The sequence below is a fragment of the Macaca nemestrina genome, chromosome 17, assembly GCF_043159975.1.
Source record: "Macaca nemestrina isolate mMacNem1 chromosome 17, mMacNem.hap1, whole genome shotgun sequence".
Taxonomy (NCBI): Eukaryota; Metazoa; Chordata; class Mammalia; order Primates; family Cercopithecidae; genus Macaca; species Macaca nemestrina.
In genome coordinates this window covers 59,011,705-59,031,337 of record NC_092141.1, presented here as the reverse complement: position 1 = coordinate 59,031,337, position 19,633 = coordinate 59,011,705, and the positions used below count along the sequence as shown (strand labels likewise).

The 19,633-nt window shown below is 55.2% G+C and overlaps 2 protein-coding genes across 3 annotated transcripts; one reads left to right on the top strand and one right to left on the bottom strand.

The window, feature by feature from the left end:
* The first annotated feature begins 948 nt into the window (after nucleotides 1-948).
* On the top strand, nucleotides 949-14,008 carry LOC105472369 (sarcoglycan alpha). 2 transcript variants are annotated; one of them, XM_011725538.3, is made up of 10 exons: nucleotides 949-1,021; nucleotides 3,677-3,796; nucleotides 3,891-4,045; nucleotides 4,255-4,327; nucleotides 4,681-4,879; nucleotides 5,397-5,559; nucleotides 6,789-6,997; nucleotides 7,286-7,312; nucleotides 13,337-13,529; nucleotides 13,792-14,008. In XM_011725538.3, exons 1-9 carry the CDS (start codon nucleotides 985-987, stop codon nucleotides 13,515-13,517), a joined length of 1,164 nt encoding a protein of 387 aa, XP_011723840.2. In that variant the 5' UTR covers nucleotides 949-984; the 3' UTR covers nucleotides 13,518-13,529; nucleotides 13,792-14,008. The 2 variants fall into 2 exon arrangements, with proteins under 2 accessions (XP_011723840.2, XP_011723842.2); XM_011725540.3 differs by lacking the exon at nucleotides 3,677-3,796 and having other exon boundaries at nucleotides 957-1,021.
* On the bottom strand, nucleotides 8,168-17,398 carry LOC105472368 (putative histone H1.9). Its single transcript, XM_024789933.2, is given in 4 exon segments — nucleotides 8,168-8,499; nucleotides 8,501-8,948; nucleotides 11,383-11,450; nucleotides 14,608-17,398. Coding segments are annotated over 3 exon segments (723 nt in total). The 5' UTR covers nucleotides 11,409-11,450; nucleotides 14,608-17,398; the 3' UTR covers nucleotides 8,168-8,250.
* Between the last annotated feature and the right edge of the window lie 2,235 nt (nucleotides 17,399-19,633).

Below are 19,633 nucleotides of genomic sequence, written 5' to 3'. Positions count from 1 at the left end.
TATAGTTGTGGAAATGGGCTAGAGGGCAAATGGCACACTCAAGGCTGCATCCCCAGCAAGTGGCCAAGGTGGGACTCGTGCCCACCTCCAGGCTTCCGAGTCTGTGCACTGAGCCCTGACTCCATGGGCCAGAGAAGGCGCCTCCTCCGCTCAGCTGTCTCTACCTGGCTGGTCCTGTCCCGGGTTTGCTAGACTTCCAACTGAAGTGCTTGGACTGGGGATAAAGGCTGGGTGGATGGCACCTACATTTGCTGTTAAGGAAACTGCCACCAGCCGGCTACACCTACTAGTTTCCAGGCCCTGTGCCAGGCCCAAGGATACAAACATGACAAGATCCTAGTCTTCGAGGAGCTTGGAGCAGTGTTGTGCGGTGGGATTGTGCCCAGGAAAGCACGCAGGGGCTGAGGGGTCACCCAGCTTGGCCTAACAGAGGAAGGGAGGTCAGAAAGGCTTCAGAGAGGAGAGGACATCTGTGCAGAGTCTGGAAAGGTGACTGGAAGGTTGCTGCTTGAATCAAGATGGGAAGGGAACTGCAGGCAGAGGGAACAGCCTGGGTGATGGCATGGAGACTTGAGAGAGTCTGCCAAGCTAGGCAGGAACAGAGTGAGGCTGGGCAGGGGCCTGGGGTTGGGAAGGTGGGGGCAGAGGATGGGATTCTAGACCAACTGGCCAGTTTCAGGACGGGCCAGAAAGCCACCAACTGGGGATGAGCTGGGAACTCAGGGGCCATGAGAAGCATTAGAGTTTTAAGGAAGGATGGAGGTGGCCAGGTTGGTGGTTTAGAAAACACTGTGGCCACTGGAGGGGACGATCGGAGGGACAATGAATGTGACGAGCGTGTCTATCCCAGATTCAGTGCCTGCTCCAGGCAGGGAGGGGAGGCTGATGCTGGCACCCAGCTGCCCCAAGCCACCTCCCTCCTTCCCTCCTCTCCTCCCTGCCCCCTGTCTCTGTCACTCATGGGGCGGGCCAGGCCGGGCAGCCATGGCTGTGACACTCTTCTGGACTCCTCTCCTCGTGGGCAAGTTGGGGCCTTGCTCAAGGGGGAGGCCTGGGCTGAGGGGGTAGGATTTAGGGGTGGTAAGATGGAGGTATGGAGGGCCCGCAGAACAGGGATCTGGGTTGGGTGAGGCAGGGGCCAGAAGGGCTTTGGGGTGTTAATGCCATGGCCGGCTGGGGTTCCAGGGAATGGGGCTGGGAGCTGGGCTCTGGGATGAGGGGGCTGGGAGCTCTGAGAGCTGGAGGTGTCCTAGGGCGGGGGTGAGTTTGACAGCGCAAGCCCAGAGGGTCGCGGACCCTTTAATGAGCTGGCTGGGCAGCAGCTTCTGAGCCCAGAGGCTAAATTTGGCCCTGGGAGGGAGGGTGGAGCTGGCGGCCAAGTCCTCTGCTCCTCTCCTGGGCTTAGGATTCCTTTTGCTCAGCTCCTACTGGCCTCTAGGGCAGGCCTTTTCCTTCCCTGTATTTCAGGGGAGGAAGGTGGGGTCTCCAGGCACAGAATGGCTACCCTTCCCCTTCTGTAGGCTCCGGGCCCCCTCTTCCTCTCCTCCGGGCTCTTGGGCATTTAGCATGGGATTCTTTTCCCAGTGCCTTTCACACCCTCACACACACACACCCCACACACACCCTCACACACACCCTCACACATCCTCTCACACACCCTCACACACTCCCCCCATCTTCCCACACCTTCACACACACACCCTCACACACACCCTCACACACACCTTCACACACCCTCACACACTCCCCCCACACCTTCACACACCCTCTCACACACACCCTCACACACACACTCACACACCCCCACACACCCTCACACACCACCTTCACTCACACACACCCTCACACACCCCTACACACTCTCACACACCCTCACACACCCTCACACACCCTCACACACCCTCACATACCCTCACACACACCCTCACACACACACACCCTCACACACCCTCACACACACCCTCCCTCACACACACCCTCACACACACCCTCCCTCACACACACGCTCACACACTCACTCCACACACACCCTCAAACACCCCCTCACCCTCACACACCCCCTTACACCTTCACACACACCTTCACACACCCTCACACACGCCCTCACATGCACACCCACACATCACACACCCTCACACACACCCACACACACCCTCACACACCCCCTGACATGCACACCTTCACACACCCTCTCACATCCTCACAAACCCTCACACTACACCCTCACTCACACCCTCACACATCCTCACACACACCCTCACACCCTCACACACCCCCTCACATGCACACCTTCACACACCCGCACTCACACACCCTCACACCACACACCCACACACACCCTCACACCACACACCCACACACACCCTCCCACACCTTCCCACACACCTTCACACAGCCTCGCACACCCTCACACACACCTTCACACACCCTCACACACACACCCTCTCATACACCCTCGCACACACCTTCACACACCCACACTCACACACCCTCACACACCCTTGCACATACCCGCCTCACACACCCTTGTACACACCTTCACACACCCGCACTCATGCACACCCTCACATTCTCGCACACACCTTCACACACCTTCACACACATCCGCACTCACACCCTCACACATCCTCGCACACACCCTTGCACACACCACCTTCACACACCCTCACACACACACCCTCCCTCACACATACCCTCACACACCATCACACACCTTCACACACTCTCTCACACACCCTCGCACACACCCTTACACACATCCACACTCACACACAGCCTCACACACACACTCATGCCCTCACACACCCTCACACACCCTCACACATGATCACACACACCTTCACACACCCTCACACACCCTCACACACACCTTCACACACCCTCACATACACACACCCTCACACTCCCTCACACACAACCTTCACACACCCTCACACACACCCTCACACACCCTCACACACACCCTCACACACCCTCACACACACACCCTCACACATACCCTCCCTCACACACACCCACACACCTTCACACACCCTCACACACACCCACACACACCCTCACTCACACAAACCCTCACACACACCCTTACACACCCTCACATACACACCCCCAAACACACCCTCACACACACCCTGAGACACACACACCTTCATACACCATCACACAACCCATGCACACCCACATACCCTCACACATGCACCGTCACACACACACCCTCACACATACAACTCTCACTCTTACCCACACACCCTCACACACACCCACACACTCTCACACAGACCCTCATACACACACACCCCCACACACCCCCTCACACATACCCACCCTCTCACACACACCCTCACACACACACACACCCTCACATACACACACACCCTCAAACACACACTTCCCAAACATCAGTCCCTGCCCACTGCACCATTAATAGGGGCCTGAAACAAGGAATGGAAGGTTGTGGGAGAGGCTCTCCCACGAATCCCACAACCCAGACATTTAAAATGTCTAACCCAGCAGGGCCTGCTCCCTCACCCCCACCCCAATCCCTTCCTGGGAAGCAGCAAAGGAAGCGCTTCTCTTGGTCCCTTAGGGGCTCCAAGGACTTGGTGGGGAAGGGATCTTATCCCCTGCCCAGGACTGAGGCTGGCCTGTGTGTTTGGGACTTGTGGGGTCCCCACAGTTCTCCTGGCAGGACTGGGGGACTGCGAGGCCCAGCAGACCACGCTATACCCACTTGTGGGCCGTGTCTTTGTGCACACCTTGGACCATGAGACCTTTCTGAGCCTTCCTGAGCACGTCGGTGAGCGGCCTGACAGGCACCCAGGCGGGAGGGCTGGGGTGGACCCCGGAGGGCTCCTGCTGTGACTCTAATCCCCTCTCCTTGCTTCCACCAGCTGTCCCACCGGCTGTCCACATCACCTACCACGCCCACCTCCAGGGACACCCAGACCTGCCCCGGTGGCTCCGCTACACCCAGCGCAGCCCGCACCACCCTGGCTTCCTCTACGGCTCTGCCACTCCAGAAGATCGTGGGCGCCAGGTCATTGAGGTGCCGTCAGGGACCCTGAGAAAATCATAGGGGTGGGCCAGCGTGGCCTCCTAGGAGCAGCCCTACCAGTCGGATTGGGTGTTCCTTCACAGTCATTTACATATAATTTACATACCTCTAATTTGGTATCTGAGTCCTCTCCTGCCAGGCCCCCACTGTGCCACGTTTCTCCCCTAATCCACCTCTCAGGTGTCTATCCCATCCCCCAGGTCACAGCCTACAATCGGGACAGCTTTGATACCACTCAGCAGAGGCTGGTGCTGGAGATTGGGGACTCGGAAGGTACCTCTAGCTGTGCCCCATCCTTTCCTCACCAATGCCAGTCTTGGGGGACCTCCCCTGGAAAGGGAGGGGGCTGTGGACGGGAGAGGCTTGGAGAGGAGTGGAGCAGGGCATCCTGGAAAGTGGGGACAAGGCCTTAGAGAATGGATGCTGGGCTGGGGTTCCAGGCTCTGGAGTTCTGTTACCGGTTGCGTCGCAGAGACTACGGGGCCTTGGCTCGTTGGGGTCTGTGATGGATGGGACACTGAGGGGCCTGAAGGGGTGTGCGGGGATGTAAGGAGGAGCTTCGGGGAGACTTCGCGGGGCAGAGCTGGGTCTGGGTGCAGCCTGAGGTGTCCACCTGGCCTTCCCAGGCCCCCTGCTGCCGTACCAAGCTGAGTTCCTGGTGCGCAGCCATGATGTGGAGGAGGTGCTGCCCTCAGCCCCTGCCAGCCGCTTCCTCTCAGCCTTGGGGGGACTCTGGGAGCCGGGAGAGCTTCAGCTGCTCAACATCACTTCTGCCTTGGACCGTGGGGGCCGTGTCCCCCTTCCCATTGAGGGCCGAAAAGAAGGGTAGGTGTGCAACCCTAGAGGACTTCCTGAAAGAGGATGCTGCTGCTTGTGGCGGGCATAGAACAAGGGTCTCCCTAATTTCCAGGTGGGGCTTTACCATGCACATCTCCACCTCCCAGCGTCACACCACTCTCCACTCCCCTCTGGCTACCCCCCCATCTCCTTGTCCTTCCAGAGCCCAGACCCTAGTTACCTTGAACTCTGTACTTCCCGGTGCCTCATGAGGACATACCAGATCCATCCATTAAAAGACATTCCTTAGTGGGGAGGGTAAGGCACCCTAGAAGAATGGGTTGCTCTGGGTACTCTCACCATGACCTCAGATCTCTGGGAGGACTGTGACTCCTGCCAGACCCCAGCTGTGCCATGTTCCTCCCTTAATCCTCCCTCCTAGCCGTCTCCCCCATCCCATCCCCAGGTCATAGCCTACAATCAGGACGGTTTCAACAACCCCTGGAGAGTGGCGCCTGGTGCCCCTGCCCCCACTCTGCTGACAGTGACTTCTATCTGGTCCCAGGGTGTACATTAAGGTGGGTTCTGCCTCACCTTTCTCTACTTGCCTGAAGATGGTGGCATCCCCCGATAGCCACGCCCGCTGTGCCCAGGGCCAGCCTCCACTTCTGTCTTGCTACGACACCTTGGCTCCCCACTTCCGCGTTGACTGGTGCAATGTGACCCTGGTGAGGAGGGATCCTGGGTCCAGGCGTGGGTTGGGGCATGGTCCCCCATCACCGTCCCCCTTCCCTCCCATGCCTCTTCCTACCTCCGTCTCTCTGATTGCTCCAGTCCCCATTTCTTTCTCTGATGCTCTCAGTATTGCCCACAGGCTTAGTCTGATGATACACACACACACACACACACACACACACACACACACACACACACACACACACACCGCCTGAAGTTCTACCTTACTCCCACAAGAGGGCGACAGAGTCCGCAATCCACATGTGGGGTCTCCAACTCCCGCGCTCCAGATCCGCCCAGGCCAACAGCTATGTCATAGTCTGGTTCCCAAACCCTTTCCCTACCAAGGGCCTCTGCGTGACAGCTCTGTCTGATTTTCTCTAAGGTTCTACCTAGCAAACCCACTTACAACAAGGATCTGAGAACTCTTCACACTATAAACCAAAGATGCTCACAACAGCTTTTTGGATACTGAGCTGAGGTTCACAGGATCCCACTGCTGGTGTACTCTGTTCCTGTGAATTGACCAACAGAGCAGGGACTCATTCAGGGTCCACAGCCAGTGACTGGTAATTGACAACATTCTTGAGCCCTTGCTATGTGCTGGGCACTGTCCCATCAACATATTTTTTTTTTTTTTTTTTTTTTTTTTTTTTTTTTGAGACGGAGTCTCAGGCTGTTGCCCAGGCTGGAGTGCAGTGGCGCGATCTCGGCTCACTGCAAGCTCCGCCTCCCGGGTTCCCGCCATTCTCCTGCCTCAGCCTCCTGAGTAGCTGGGACTACAGGCGCCCGCCACCGCGCCCGGCTAATTTTTTTTTGTATTTTTAGTAGAGACGGGGTTTCACTGTGGTCTCGATCTCCTGACCTTGTGATCCGCCCGCCTCGGCCTCCCAAAGTGCTGGGATTACAGGCTTGAGCCACCGCGCCCGGCCCCATCAACATATTTTATGCTCACCACCACTCCAGGAGACAGGTGCTACTATTATCCTTCTGACTTTAGAGGTGACGAAACAGAGGCACATAATCATCCTAGCTAAGCACTTGTCTGAGTCTCGATTCAAACCAGGAGGTCAGACCCTAGAGCTGTGCATTAACCAGTGCACTGTCCTGCCTCTGCTGGACTTTGTGTCTCCTGCCCCCTAGTCCTGGCCCCTGCCCTGTTTCTGGGGACCTCTGTGTCCAGCCAGCCACTTCCTGCATCAGCCCTGAGCTCTCTGTGCAGGTGGATAAGTCAGTCCCGGAGCCTGCAGATGAGATGCCCACCCCAGGCGATGGGATCCTGGAGCATGACCCGTTCTTCTGCCCACCCACTGAGGCCCCAGACCGTGACTTCTTGGTGGATGCTCTGGTCACCCTCCTGGTGCCCCTGCTGGTGGCCCTGCTTCTCACCTTGCTGCTGGCCTACGTCATGTGCTGCCGGCGGGAGGGAAGGTGAGTGTGGGCATGAAGGGCAGGGCAGTACCTGCTGGAGCTCACACCCATGGGACTCCTGGTGGCACCTGTGCTGTGTGGGACCCAGACGCCCTGGGAATGGGGTTCTCAGGCACAAAAGGAGTGTGGGGCCCCTTTGTAGGCAACTTAGGGATTGAGACCTGCCTGGCCTGGCACCAGGAGGGCATTGTGGATAATCGCACACTGACCTCCACACACACTGGAGCACTGGGGCACCTTGGGGTGAAGCCCAGAGCTGGGCTAACCCTCTCCTTCACTTTCCCACAGGCTGAAGAGAGACCTGGCTACCTCTGAGTGAGTAAAGGAAAGCAGGGGGTGGGGTGGGAGCCCACCTAGACAGTTGTTGGACCCCCACCCCCAAACTATGCCATGAACAGCAGAGACAAAATAAATCATTCTGGGGTGACCTCTGAGTCCTAGCCCCGGGCTGGCTGGATGCTGGGCCTGATCTTTCCTGACTCTGCCTTCTTATCTGCTGGTGTCCATAGAAGAGTTTCTAGTGAGCTGGGTGTGGTGGCTCATGCCTGTAATCCCAGCACTTTGGGAGGCTGAGGTGGGAGGATTGGTTGAGCCCAGGAGTTTGAGGCCAGCCTGGGCAACACAGTGAGACCCCATCTCAACAAAATTTTTTTTTAATTAGCCAGGCATGGTGGAGCATGCCTGTGGTCCCAGCTACTTGGGAGGCTGAGATAGGAGAATCGCTTGAGCCTGGGAGGTTGAGGCTGCAGTGAGCCGTAATTGTGCCACTGCACTCCAGCCTGGGCAACAGAGTGAGACTCTTTTCCCCAAAAAAGAAGAGCCTGTTGTGGCACAGGGGAATGGGAGCTACTGCCACTCTGGGGGAAAGGGCTTGAGAAGCAACTTAAGAGACTTCCAGTATCAGTATGAGTCAGACACCTGCGGTCCAGGCCGGGACCTGCCACACAATTACTCCGTGACCCTTCTTTCTGGCTTCAGATGCTCCACCTGCAAGACCACGCGGTTGGACTAGCTGGTGTCTATGAATGCTTCCAACTCTGCCAGCCTTTCCCAAATCCTTCCTCTCTTATTTTGGCCTGGTTTCTCCTACTCATGGCCTTACCCCTCCTCTGTGCCCCCACCCCTTTTCCTCTCCCACTCCCCTGAACCCCAGATTCCAGGAGGCAGATGTGAAATGTTAGCTTCCTTTTATTCTCACTGCACTGAGCCAATGGCGGGCTTGGCACCCCTGACTGCTTGCCCGGCCTGCCTCGTTAATTGCAGTGGCACTTGGCGATCCTTTGAACCCTCTTGACAAGTCACTTGTGCCCCTGTTTGGAGCCCAGTAGTGACCTGCGCTGTCCAAAGGGGCACTGCCCAGAGCGGCACTGCCCAGAGAGGCACTGCCCAGAGCGCCTCCTCTGCTGCTGTTGTCTCTTGACCTTGAGCTTGGACTTGGAGGCCTGCTTCTTGCCCAGGGTGAAGGAGCCAGAGGCCCCCTGCCGGTCACCTGCTGAGCATGCCCTTGTCCACCAGCCCCTTGAGCACACGCTTGAAGTGATAGGCATTTCGGGCCATGTCGTAGCCCGCGGTGGAAACAGCCTTCTTCAGGGTGGCCATGGACACATACTTGCAGGTCCCCTTGTCTGCCACAGCCCTCAGGATCACCTTGGATATGCTGGGCTTCTGGCAGGCTTTGGCACAGGTGCGTTGCCCAGTCGCTTTCTTGCTAGGGACACGCTGCCCTGCTGGCCTCCACTCAAGGCAGTATTTGAGGTCAAGGGCACTGACAGGGACAGTGGCGAAGTGCCTTTCGGCTTCTCTCCCTGGGGTAGGTGAAATATCTTGGGTGCAAGGACCTCCAGGGCAGCTGGCAGTCTCCACTGGGCTGCTCTTTGCATGATGGCTGAGGTGCGTCCTGGTTCCTGGTCCTCCCCGAGGCTTCCTCTTGGGCTCCAGCCCTCGCCTTTCCCTGGGTGGCCACAGAGAGGATCAAGGATGGTCACCCATGGCTGGCTTCCACAGACTTGTGCTCCTGGTGCAGGGGGTGGTGAGGTTATCTCTGTGGTGACCTCAGAGGCTACCAGAATTCTGTGTGGGTCACAGTAGCCTCATTGTTTCCTCCAGGGAGGGGTGGACCAGAGATGCCAGATGGTGGAGGCATGTAACATGCCAGGTGTCCTGGGGAGGAAGGCTGCTCTTATGGGCCAAACAGTGGGCCTGCACGGTGCGTGCGCATATGCATGTGTGTGTGCACATACATGCCTGGGCTGATTTTATTTTGTTTTATTTTATTATTATTATTATTATTATTATTATTTTTTATTTTTATTTTTATTTTTTTTGAGACGGAGTCTCACGCTGTTGCCCAGGCTGAAGTGCAGTGGCGCGATCTCGGCTCACTGCAAGCTCCGCCTCCCGGGTTCCCGCCATTCTCCTGCCTCAGCCTCCTGAGTAGCTGGGACTACAGGCGCCCGCCACCGCGCCCGGCTAATTTTTTGTATTTTTAGTAGAGACGGGGTTTCACTGTGGTCTCGATCTCCTGACCTTGTGATCCGCCCGCCTCGGCCTCCCAAAGTGCTGGGATTACAGGCTTGAGCCACCGCGCCCGGCCTATTTTATTATTATTATTATTATTTTTTGAAACAGAGTTTCACTCTCTTGCCCAGGCTAGAGTGAAGTGGCGCGATCTTGGCTCACTGCAAGCTCTGCCTCCTGGGTTCACGCCATTCTCCTGCCTCAGCCTCCTGAGTAGCTGGGACTACAGGCACCTGCCACCATGCCTGGCTAATTTTTTGTATTTTTAGTAGAGACGGGGTTTCACCGTGTTAGCCAGGATGGTCTCGTCTCAATCTCCTGACCTCGTGATCCACCCACCTTGGTCTCCCTAAGTGCTGGGATTACAGGCGTGAGCCACCACACCTGGCCTATTTTTGAAACAATTTTTAGAGAGGATCTCACTCTGAGGCTGGGCGTGGTGGCTCACGCCTGTAATCCCAGCACTTTGGGAGGCCGAGGCAGGTGGATCACAAGGTCAGGAGATCAAGACCATCCTGGCTGACACGGTGAAACTCCGTCTCTACTAAAAATAAAAAAAATTAGCCGGGCGTGGTGGCGGGCGCCTGTAGTCCCAGCTACTTGGGAGGCTGAGGCAGGAGAATGGCGTGAACCCGGGAGGTGGAGCTTGCAGTGAGCCGAGATCGTGCCACTGCACTCCAGTCTGGGAGACACAGCGAGACCCCATCTCAAAAAAAAAAAAAAAAAAAAAAAGAGAGGGTCTCACTCTGTCACCCAAGCTGGAGTGCAGTGGCATGATCGTAGCTCACTGCAACCTCGAACTCCCTGGGCTCAGCGATCCTCCCATCTCAGCTTCCTGAGTAGCTGGGACTAAAGCTACTGCACCTGGCATGGCCCTCAGTTTTAAACTCACCATTTTGACCCCACCATCTTGACCTACTGGGTTTTTGAGCCACTGGGTTGAGGAATACAAGCTTTGCATGCATCAGGGCTATACCAACATTTATGAATTTTTTATAGGGAATATATTTTCCAGAGTGAACAGAGATGTAATTCCTTGATCTATGCTGAGTTGACTTAATTCCTCAAGCAACTTTCTATACAAAGCAGTTAAAAGGCTTTGCTTTTATTTTCTGTTTTCATTTTTGTAGAATTTTTTCTCCATGGGGATCAGTGATTTTTCATGTACATTTCACTGGGAAGATTTTATTCCCCAATTTTTTTGGACTGTGCCAAATGTAATCACTAACATCTACTGCCACTGAGGATATTCTCTTGTGACCAGTATTTCCTCCACATCCAGCTTTCCCTGGGTCAACTCTGTAGCTCTGATGTTGTCAGAACAATCTGCTGCCTCCGTCCATTTGAAATCAATAACCATTTTACCATGTGCAACATTAGCTTTGGCTGGTTTGGATTTTGTGTTGATGAATTTCTACAAAATCCAGTTTTTCACTTGTTCAATGTCTGCCACTTTTCAGATTATCCACAAGTTATGATTCTGCTGTCTGCTTTTCACCTAGATCAGATTTCAGTGATTGCACAGAGTCCTCCAGGTCCCACGACCCTCTCCTGGGGATTTCTGTGCCAGAGGCAGTGCTTTCGGGACTGTGTGTTGTTGGTGGAGTGGGAGTGGGTGAGACCCGGGCCACGTGTGTGTGTGTGTGCCTGAGTGTGTAGGAATGCCTGCCGTTTGTCTGTCTGCCCAAGCGCTGATGTGGAAGGAACGTGGGGAAGCCACTGCGGGGTCTGGCTTCTGCTCTTGCTCTAGAAAAACATCTCCAGCACATATTTCCACCTGCGTGTTGCCAGAGTAATGAGGCCCAGATGTGGGACTGGGAGTAAGGAGGGGACCCACTGACTGAGGCCTTCCTCTGCCAGGGCCTCACCTGCCCAGCTGTCTCCATCTCAGCATCCACACACTGGTTTGCTGTCTTTCCCCTCAGTCTCCCCTTGCCTGGGAATAGAAAATTGTGTTTCGGATAACTCAGCTCACCAAATTCCAGACTCAAGAGCTCATCTTGCCCCTCCCCTGGCCTTAGATGGTGACTCCACCTCTTCCTGCTGGCCAGACAGGACTTGGTCCCACGCCCCGCAGGAGGAGCGTGGCCCATTCGGTGTGAAGCTAGGTCTTTTCTGTGGTCTAAACTGTCAGGCTCTAACTGGAGTCTGTGTCCACTAATTGGGACCTGAACATGGGTGGTGATCACTTCTCCTCTCTCATCTCATCAGTAACCAAGTGGCAAGTGGGGTTGCTTCATCCCTGCCTGGGACCCCAGCTCCTCTAAGAAAACCAATTCTTGGCTGGGTGTGGTGGCTCATGCCTGTAATCCCAGCACTTTGGGAGGCAGAGGCAGGAGGGTCTCTTGAGGCCAGGAGTTCAAGACCAGCCTGGACAACATAGTAAGACACCTGTCTCTACAAAAAAAATTTTTTCTTTTTTTTTTTGAGACGGAGTCTCGCTCTGTTGCCCAGGCTGGAATGCAGTGGCGTGATCTCGGCTCACTGCAAGCTCCGCCTCCCGGGTTCATGCCATTCTCCTGCCTCAGCCTCCCGAGTAGCTGGGACTACAGGTGCCTGCCACCACGCCCGGCTAATTTTTTTGTATTTTTAGTAGAGATGGGGTTTCACCGTGTTAGCCAGGATGGTCTTGATCTCCTGACCTCGTGATCTGCCCGTCTCGGCCTCCCAAAGTGCTGGGATTACAGGCGTGAGCCACTGCGCCTGGCCAAAAATATTTTTAAAAACTAGCCGAGCATGGTGATTTGCACTTATAGTCCCAGTTACTCAGGAGGCTGAGGCAGGAGGATCGCTTGAGCCCAGGAGGTGGAGGCTGCAGTGAGCTATGACTGTGCCACTGCACTGAAGTTGGTAACAAAGTGAGACCCCATCTCTTAAAAATAAATAAATAAATAATATAAATAAACAATATAAAGCTCAGCAAATACTGGCTTCTGGAAGAATATGGCCCCTGTGGATGTCTGTTCATGTCTCTGTATCTTGTGAGCGCTTACCACGTGGTGAGCACTGTTCTAAACACTAAGCTGCATTTTCTCTTTTAATCTTCACAGCAGTCCTAGGAGGTAGGTTTTTTTTTTTTTTTTAATAGAGATGTAGTTTCACCATGTTGGTCAGGCTGGCCTTGAACTCTTGGCCTCAGGTGATCCATCTCCTTCAGCCTCCCAAAGTGCTGGGATTACAGGCATGAGCCACTGCGCCCAGCCTGGTGGTAGGTGCTATTATCTCCATTTGGCAGTTGAGCAAACTAAGGCATGAAGTGGTTAAGCAACTTGCCCAAGACACACAGCCTTGAACCCAGGCTGTCTACACCCACAGCCCATGTCTCGACCACTGGACACTGAACAGGCACCATAGAGCTTTCTCTTTCCTTTTTTTCCTTGAGATGGAGTCTCTCTCACCCAGGCTGGAGTGCAGTGGCGTGATCTCGGCTCACTGCAACCTCCGCCTCCCAGGTTCAAGTGATTCTCCTGTCTCAGCCTCCTGAGTAGCTGGGATTACAGGTGCCCACCACCATGCCTGGCTAATTTTTTATTTTTATTTTTTGTAGCAACAGGGTTTCACCATGTTGGCCATGGTTATCTCAAACTCCTGACCTCAAGTGATCTGCCTGCCTCAGCCTCCCAAAGTGCTGGGATTACAGGCGTGAGCCACCACGCCCAGCCCTGTAGAGCTTTCTGTTTATTTTCTGCCCCTGCACCATGTGTTTGAGTCTCTCCCCACGTAAGTGGTGGGGAGGACTGCAGGGTGACTCAGACGCAGTGCCAGGCTGCACTCCAGGGCAGCTGACTCCCAGAGCTGACGACTCCCAACTTGTGCCTCCAGCATCCAGATGGTCCACCACTGCACCATCCACGGGAACACAGAGGAGCTGCGGCAGATGGCGGCCAACCGCGAGGTGCCCCGGCCACTCTCCACCCTGCCCATGTTCAATGTGCGCACGGGCGAGCGGCTGCCTCCCCGTGTGGACAGCGCCCAGGTGCCCCTCATTCTGGACCAGCACTGAGGGCTCGGCCAGGTGGGTCTGATGGGCGATGTCAGCCTTATTTCTGGGAACAAGATGGCCTTTATCTCAAGGCTGGGGCAAATGGTGGGGTCTGGGAGAGTTCAGGGCAACAGGCACATAGACTTGCCTGCCCCTCTGAGGCAGCTGCTGGGGGTACCCACCAGTGCCAGGGCTGTGACCCCAATGCCAAGCACTCAGGGTTGGAGGGTCAGGGTGGGGAAGGCAGGAGAACCGGCATCTGGCCCTCTCAGCCTTCCACTCTCTCTTCCCATAGTGGTTCCAGGTCCAGCCCTGACTTCATCCTCCCTTCTGTGTCCACTCGGCAAGCAGCACATCCCACCTGCTGATTCCAGCTCCTGGCCCGCCTGGAACCCAGGCTCTAAACAAGCAGGGAGAGGGAGTGGGGCGGGGTGAGAGTGTGTGGAGTAAGGACATTCAGAATAAATACCTGCTGCTCTGCTCACCTATTGCTGCTGGCAGCCTCCCCAGTCCTCACTGGCTCTGTTTCCCTTTGTGCTTTCTGGGAGGCCCCACAGGCAGCCAGTGCCTGCCAGCCTGCCCTTTGGACTCTTGGCATTTTGCCTTTTTCTCAAATTCTCCGGAAGAAAGAGGGAAGGACCTGCTACCTGCAGCCCTCCCACGAACCTGGTAGTGAGGGATGCCTGGATCATCATTCCCATTTCATAGAGGAGGAAACAGAGACCAAGGGAGAGTCAATGACTTACCCAAGGTTACAGAGCAAGCAAGTGGCAAAGCTTGGATTTGACCCTGGCATGTCTGCCTTCATCCTGCCTTCTACAGTGTTGAGGGGTTCTAGAAGCAGGAAATCCAGGCCCTTACCTGCAGATTCTGTTGGCACCTCAAGATTCCCTGGAGGGAGAGCCCCTCTGTCTGTTGTGTTTGGAGAGAAGCTAATCTAGATATGGAGAGTGGGACCGGGCGCAGTGGCTCACACCTGTAATCCCAACACTTTGGGAGGCCAAAACAGGCAGATCACTTGAGGTCAGGAGTTCGAGACCAGTCTGGCCAACATGGTGAAACCCCATCTCTACTAAAAATACAAAAATTAGCCAGGCATGGTGGCACGTACCTGTAATCACAGCTACTTGGGAGGCTGAGGCAGGAGAATCACTTGAACCCAGGAGGTGGAGGTTGCAGATCACACCACTGTACTCCAGCCTGGGCGACAGAGCAAAACTCTGTAAAAAAAAAAAACAAAACAAACAAACAAACAAAAAGACATCAAAAGGAGGTTGGAATGCGGGTCCCAAATGCCCTAGGCTCAAGGACTCCCCACCTTGCTGAGCTCCTCCAGAGATGGGCAGGGGTGCAGAGGACACAGCACAGCCTGGGACCCTTGTTGGGCTGAATGTCACTAGCACAGCTTGACCCCACATGAGCTCAGAAGAGCTCAGCTGGCCATGAGGAGACCTGAGCCTGTTTTTCCCAGGTGGCTACAACCAAATTGGACCAGTTCTCCCCTGATCACTGCCACCTGGCCACATCCAGGCTCACATACTCCTGCGTGAAGACAGGCCTGAGACGGGCCTGGCTAAAAGAGGGACAGCTGGCAAGGCCCTCCCCTAGTGGCAACTCCGAGAGAACCCAGACAAGGGCTGGCATCGCCACTCCAGCCTCCTTCTCCTTTTCCTCTGCTGGGAGCCCCTGGCTCCCACATCCACACAACTAGCCCCTCACTGCAGGTTCTGTCGTTGCCCAAAGGGCACCTCCTCAGAGAGGCCTTCCCTGTCCCCGCTGTGGTCCCACCGCCTGCCCTGCGAGGACTTCCTGCTCTCTGAGAGGATTTGTGCTGTCTGGGCTCACGTATTCCGAGTCCTCTTCCGCCCTAGAACATACGATTCTTTCAGCCTGCAGCAGGTGCAGTGCCTGCACACAGTGAGTGCTCAGGAAGGATGTTCTGAAGGGAGGCATGAAGGGACACCATGTGTATGGGTTTGCTCAGCGTTCTTTCTTTCTTTTAGAGCCAGGGTCTCACTACGTTGCCCAGGCTTGTCCCGAACTCCTGGCCTCAAGCGATCCTCTTGCCTCAGCCTCCTGAGAAGCTGGGATGACCTCCGTGAGCCACCATGCCTGTGCTCAGCGTTCTTAAGGAGGTTGCTCCCCTTCTCAGGGGACGGGGTGAGCAAGGCCATGGCTAAAGGTTCTTCCATTATCTCCTGTGCCTCCCTGTACCCATTAGTTAGTCAATCAACTCGTCAAACATTGGTTTCATGAGCATCTGCTGAGGCAGGCCGAGGTGCAGTGTACTGCTTAATGATTGCCTGTTGAATGACTAGCTCTTTAGGTGCCCACGCCATAACCAAATGGGTTCTTTGACTAGCGGGTGCCTCTGGCTTATCATTGGCTATTTCTTTCTTTCTCCTGAAGGAAACGAGGAGTTGCGCAGACTGGAGGCTCCAGCAGCCAGCCTGCTGTCTGGGGTAGCTCCTCCTTGATCCCTGCTCCCTTGAGGGGGAGGCTGCCCACCCCTCATCTCTGGGCTCGCCCCCTGCAGCCAGGCAGCTCTTGGGCCTCCAGTGCTCTTCCTGTGCCGGCCAGGGCTGGGAGAGTGCAAGGCCAGCTCTTCACTTCCCAGCTTTGCCTTGGGGTCTTGGCAGCGCCTTTCTCCCTGCTCAGCTCCAAAGAGCACACGGGAGCCTGGCTGCCGGCCTGAGAGGAAGTGGCCCAGACAAGTAGCTGGGAGGATGGCGTGCCTGCAGAGGACGCCAAGCCCTGCCTGGGCACACACATCCAGAGGTCCCCGGCAGCACGCTGGGAAGGCACAGACACACTTAGTTCCTCCCCACTGGGCAACAGCCCCTCCCTGGCGTGCAAGATTCCAACCAGCAGTCACGCTCCACTCCCCACAGCCAAGGACAAAGAAGGGCAGCTGCCCCCACAGCCACCTCCATCGGGAGACGGCCTGCTGCACACTCTGCTCCACCCCTGTCTCCTCCAGTCCCATGATGGTATCGCCCCTGTGGCCCAGTGGGTGGCCTCCACCTTCCTTCTAAAGACAGCACCCACACGTGGCCTGACGCTCAGACATTCCCTCACCACCTCTCTATCGGCCAGACCTGGCGACTGAAGGCGCCACCTAGGGCCGGCCTCAGCCCCCTGCTGCACACTGCCCGGGAGCAGGACTGGAATCATGATCCTGCCACACAACAGCTGGCTCAGCCAGCTGAGGGTTAGTTTACTCATAAGATGATCGTCATAACCACCTTGGGGCTGTTGTGAGAATTTGTGGGAACTGGACACTCTGGGAACTCCCAAGGATGGAGACATTATTGCATACAAGCACACACACAATCCCCCAAGGCCAGAGGTCCCTGGGGTCTCCCTGGCCCCTAAGATCCAGGCTAAATGAACTCCATTTCCAGCTGTGCCTTGTAAAAAGTTCAGTCTCTCCCTGTGAATTGGGGGTGGCAGCCTAAATTCATATGATCTTTGGCATGGATCTGCTGCCTAGAGCTGCGCCATCCAGTCCAACAGCCTCAGGCCACGTGGCTACTGAGCACTTAAGCTGTGGCTAGTCCAAACTGAGAAGTACTGTCAGTGTAATTGTGAAATGATCAGATTTGGGGATACATTAGGTTAAATAAAAGACATTGCTAAAATTAGTTTTACCTGTAGTTACTTATTTATTCTTTTGAGATGAAGTCTCACTATGTTGCCCAGGCTGGAGTGCAGTGGCATGATCATAGCTTACTGTTACCTCAAACTCAAGTGGCCTCAGCCACCAAGTAGCTAGGATTACAGGCACTCACCACCACATCTGGCTAATTTTTAAAATTTTTTTGTAGAGAGAGGGTCTCACTATGTTGTCCAGGCTGGTCTCAAACTCCTGGCCTCAAGGGATCCTCCTGCCTCAGCCTCCTGAGTAGCTAGGACATGCACTACAGCACCAGCCTTTTTATTTTTTATTTTTTATTTTTTTTGAGATGGAGTCTCGCTCCATTGCCCAAGCTGGAGTGCAGTGGCACTATCTCGGCTCACTGCAACCTCCACCTCCCTGATTCAAGCAATTCCCCTGCCTCAACCTCCCAAGTAGCTGGGATTACAGGCGCACACCGCCAGGCCCAGCTAATTTTTTCTTGTATTTTTTGTGGAGGCGGGGTTTCACCATGTTGGCTAGACTGGTCACGATCTCCTGACCTCAGGCAATACACCCACCTCGGCCTCCCAAAGTGCTGGGATTACAGGCGTGAGCCACCACCCTCGACCCTTTTTATCTTTAAATGGCTGCTAGAAAATGAAAAATTTCATCTGTGCCTTGGGTTGTATCTTTATTGGGCTGCGCTGGTTTCATGGCTCTTCCTGTATCTCCATCCCAGATTAACTTACACCCGGAACTCAGCCCTTTACCCTGCTTTCTGCAGAACACCTGCTCTCGTAGGCCCCTGTTCCCTCAGCAGCGAAGCCCTGGCGTGCGGGCAGTTTGCCCCACAGCAGTGAATTCATCCAGAATTTGAACATGTGTGTGGCCGCCCTCTCTAAAATGTCTTAGTCCCCATCATGGTTCTCTGTACCTTCTCACTCAGTACCCCTTTCCCAGTTCCTCCCATTGTCTTTTGCAGAGAAAATCCCACTTTCTCCAGCACTAGCGTGTGCCAGACTCACCTCCCTCCTGGCCTTGCCTTGCACATTCTCTGCGAAGGGTTGAAATCTCTGCATGGGGAGGGCCTGCCACCCTACTGGACAAGACCCCTCCTGCTTCCAGGATCTTGCCTCCCTGTCTGTGGACATGCCCTCAGCCTGACTTGATACCCTCTAGAGCGCACACAGGGGAAGGGGACAGGGAGACACACCCTTCCCAGCACCAGGGCTCCCGCTGGCTGGGGGACATCAGGAGAGTGGTCTCCTCCCACACCCACTGATTTTTCCCACACTCCTCTTTGCTCCCCTGCCCCACTCATCCATATCACACAGACAGACCCTCCTATGCCCTCTGTCACGCTCATGTACAATATGTCCCAAATGCCATCGTCCATGTGTTCTCACAGTTCACACAGGGTTGCTTTCACTGCCTCACGTGTGGGGGAGCTGCCCTCATCACGCACAGATGCCCGCCCACCCCAACCCACACACATGCATGTGTATAGGGCCCCTGTGAACACAGATGCATTTATTTGTGCACAGATAGGTGGCACAGAGAGTGAGACACATGCTCATCACCAGGCACCCCCAGGAGACGGGGAACCCTTGGTGGCACTCACCTCGCTCCCTCAAACGCCTCTTCGTGTGGACGCTGGTCTTGACGGCAGCCTCACATTCTCTCCCACGCCGCCCACGCTCACGCCTGCTCCACACACAGTCTCCTCGCCCCAGCCAGCAAGCTCTCTCGAAACCCCTCCCCTCCTCCACCCACCCAGCTCTGTCACTGGAGAAAGTCTGGAAAGCTGAGAGTTAAGGTGCTGAGAAAAAAAAAAAAAGGAGGGAAAATCCACTGTATTCTGGTGATAGAAACTCCTGCCGGGAGATGGGCTCAAGTCCCAAAAGGAACCCAGGAGTCTGAGATTACAGCTGAAATTAAAAATCCAAATGAAGCCTCCTCCCTTTCTAGAATTTACCATCTGGGTTTGACTGAAAAGTCAACCACAGGAGCCTGGTCCTTCTCACAGAGAAGACAAAGGTGAGTCTGACAGAGCGGCAGGCTCTGTGACACCCTGCAGGGGATAGTGAGGGTCTCGGGGAGCGGGTCTGGGTGGCTGTATTTAGGGCAGCTGTGATGTCAGCGGAAAGGAGGGTTTGAGTTGGGAATATGGCACAATGGCCCCTTTGTCCCCCTCCCCTCCTGTCCTGTACACACTGAAACCACACACCAGCCCCACACCACGTGATACAGGCTCTGAGCTGCCCATGGGGCACTGCCACAAAAGGCTGCCCCCGTTGCAGCCCTGACCCACAGTGTGTGTGTCCACATACATGCCCACGCATGTACACACACACTCACATACCCACATGTAGATTTGTACAGAGGTGACAAGAGGCATATTCACTCCTTTGCCTACAGCTCTGCTGCCCAATGCGGTAACCCTTATCCCACATAGAGTTAGTAAAATTAATTGCAATTCAGTAAAAGTGGAAACTGCATTCCTCAGTCACACTAGCTG

Excerpts from the sequence above, each read along its gene's own strand:
- LOC105472369 (XM_011725538.3), top strand. The coding sequence starts at position 985 with ATGGCTGTGACACTCTTCTGGACTCCTCTCCTCGTGG. Across the intron at positions 1,022-3,676 it reads CTGGACTCCTCTCCTCGTGG|TTCTCCTGGCAGGACTGGGG; the intron begins GCAAGTTGGGGC and ends GGGTCCCCACAG. Across the intron at positions 4,328-4,680 it reads GGAGATTGGGGACTCGGAAG|GCCCCCTGCTGCCGTACCAA; the intron begins GTACCTCTAGCT and ends TGGCCTTCCCAG.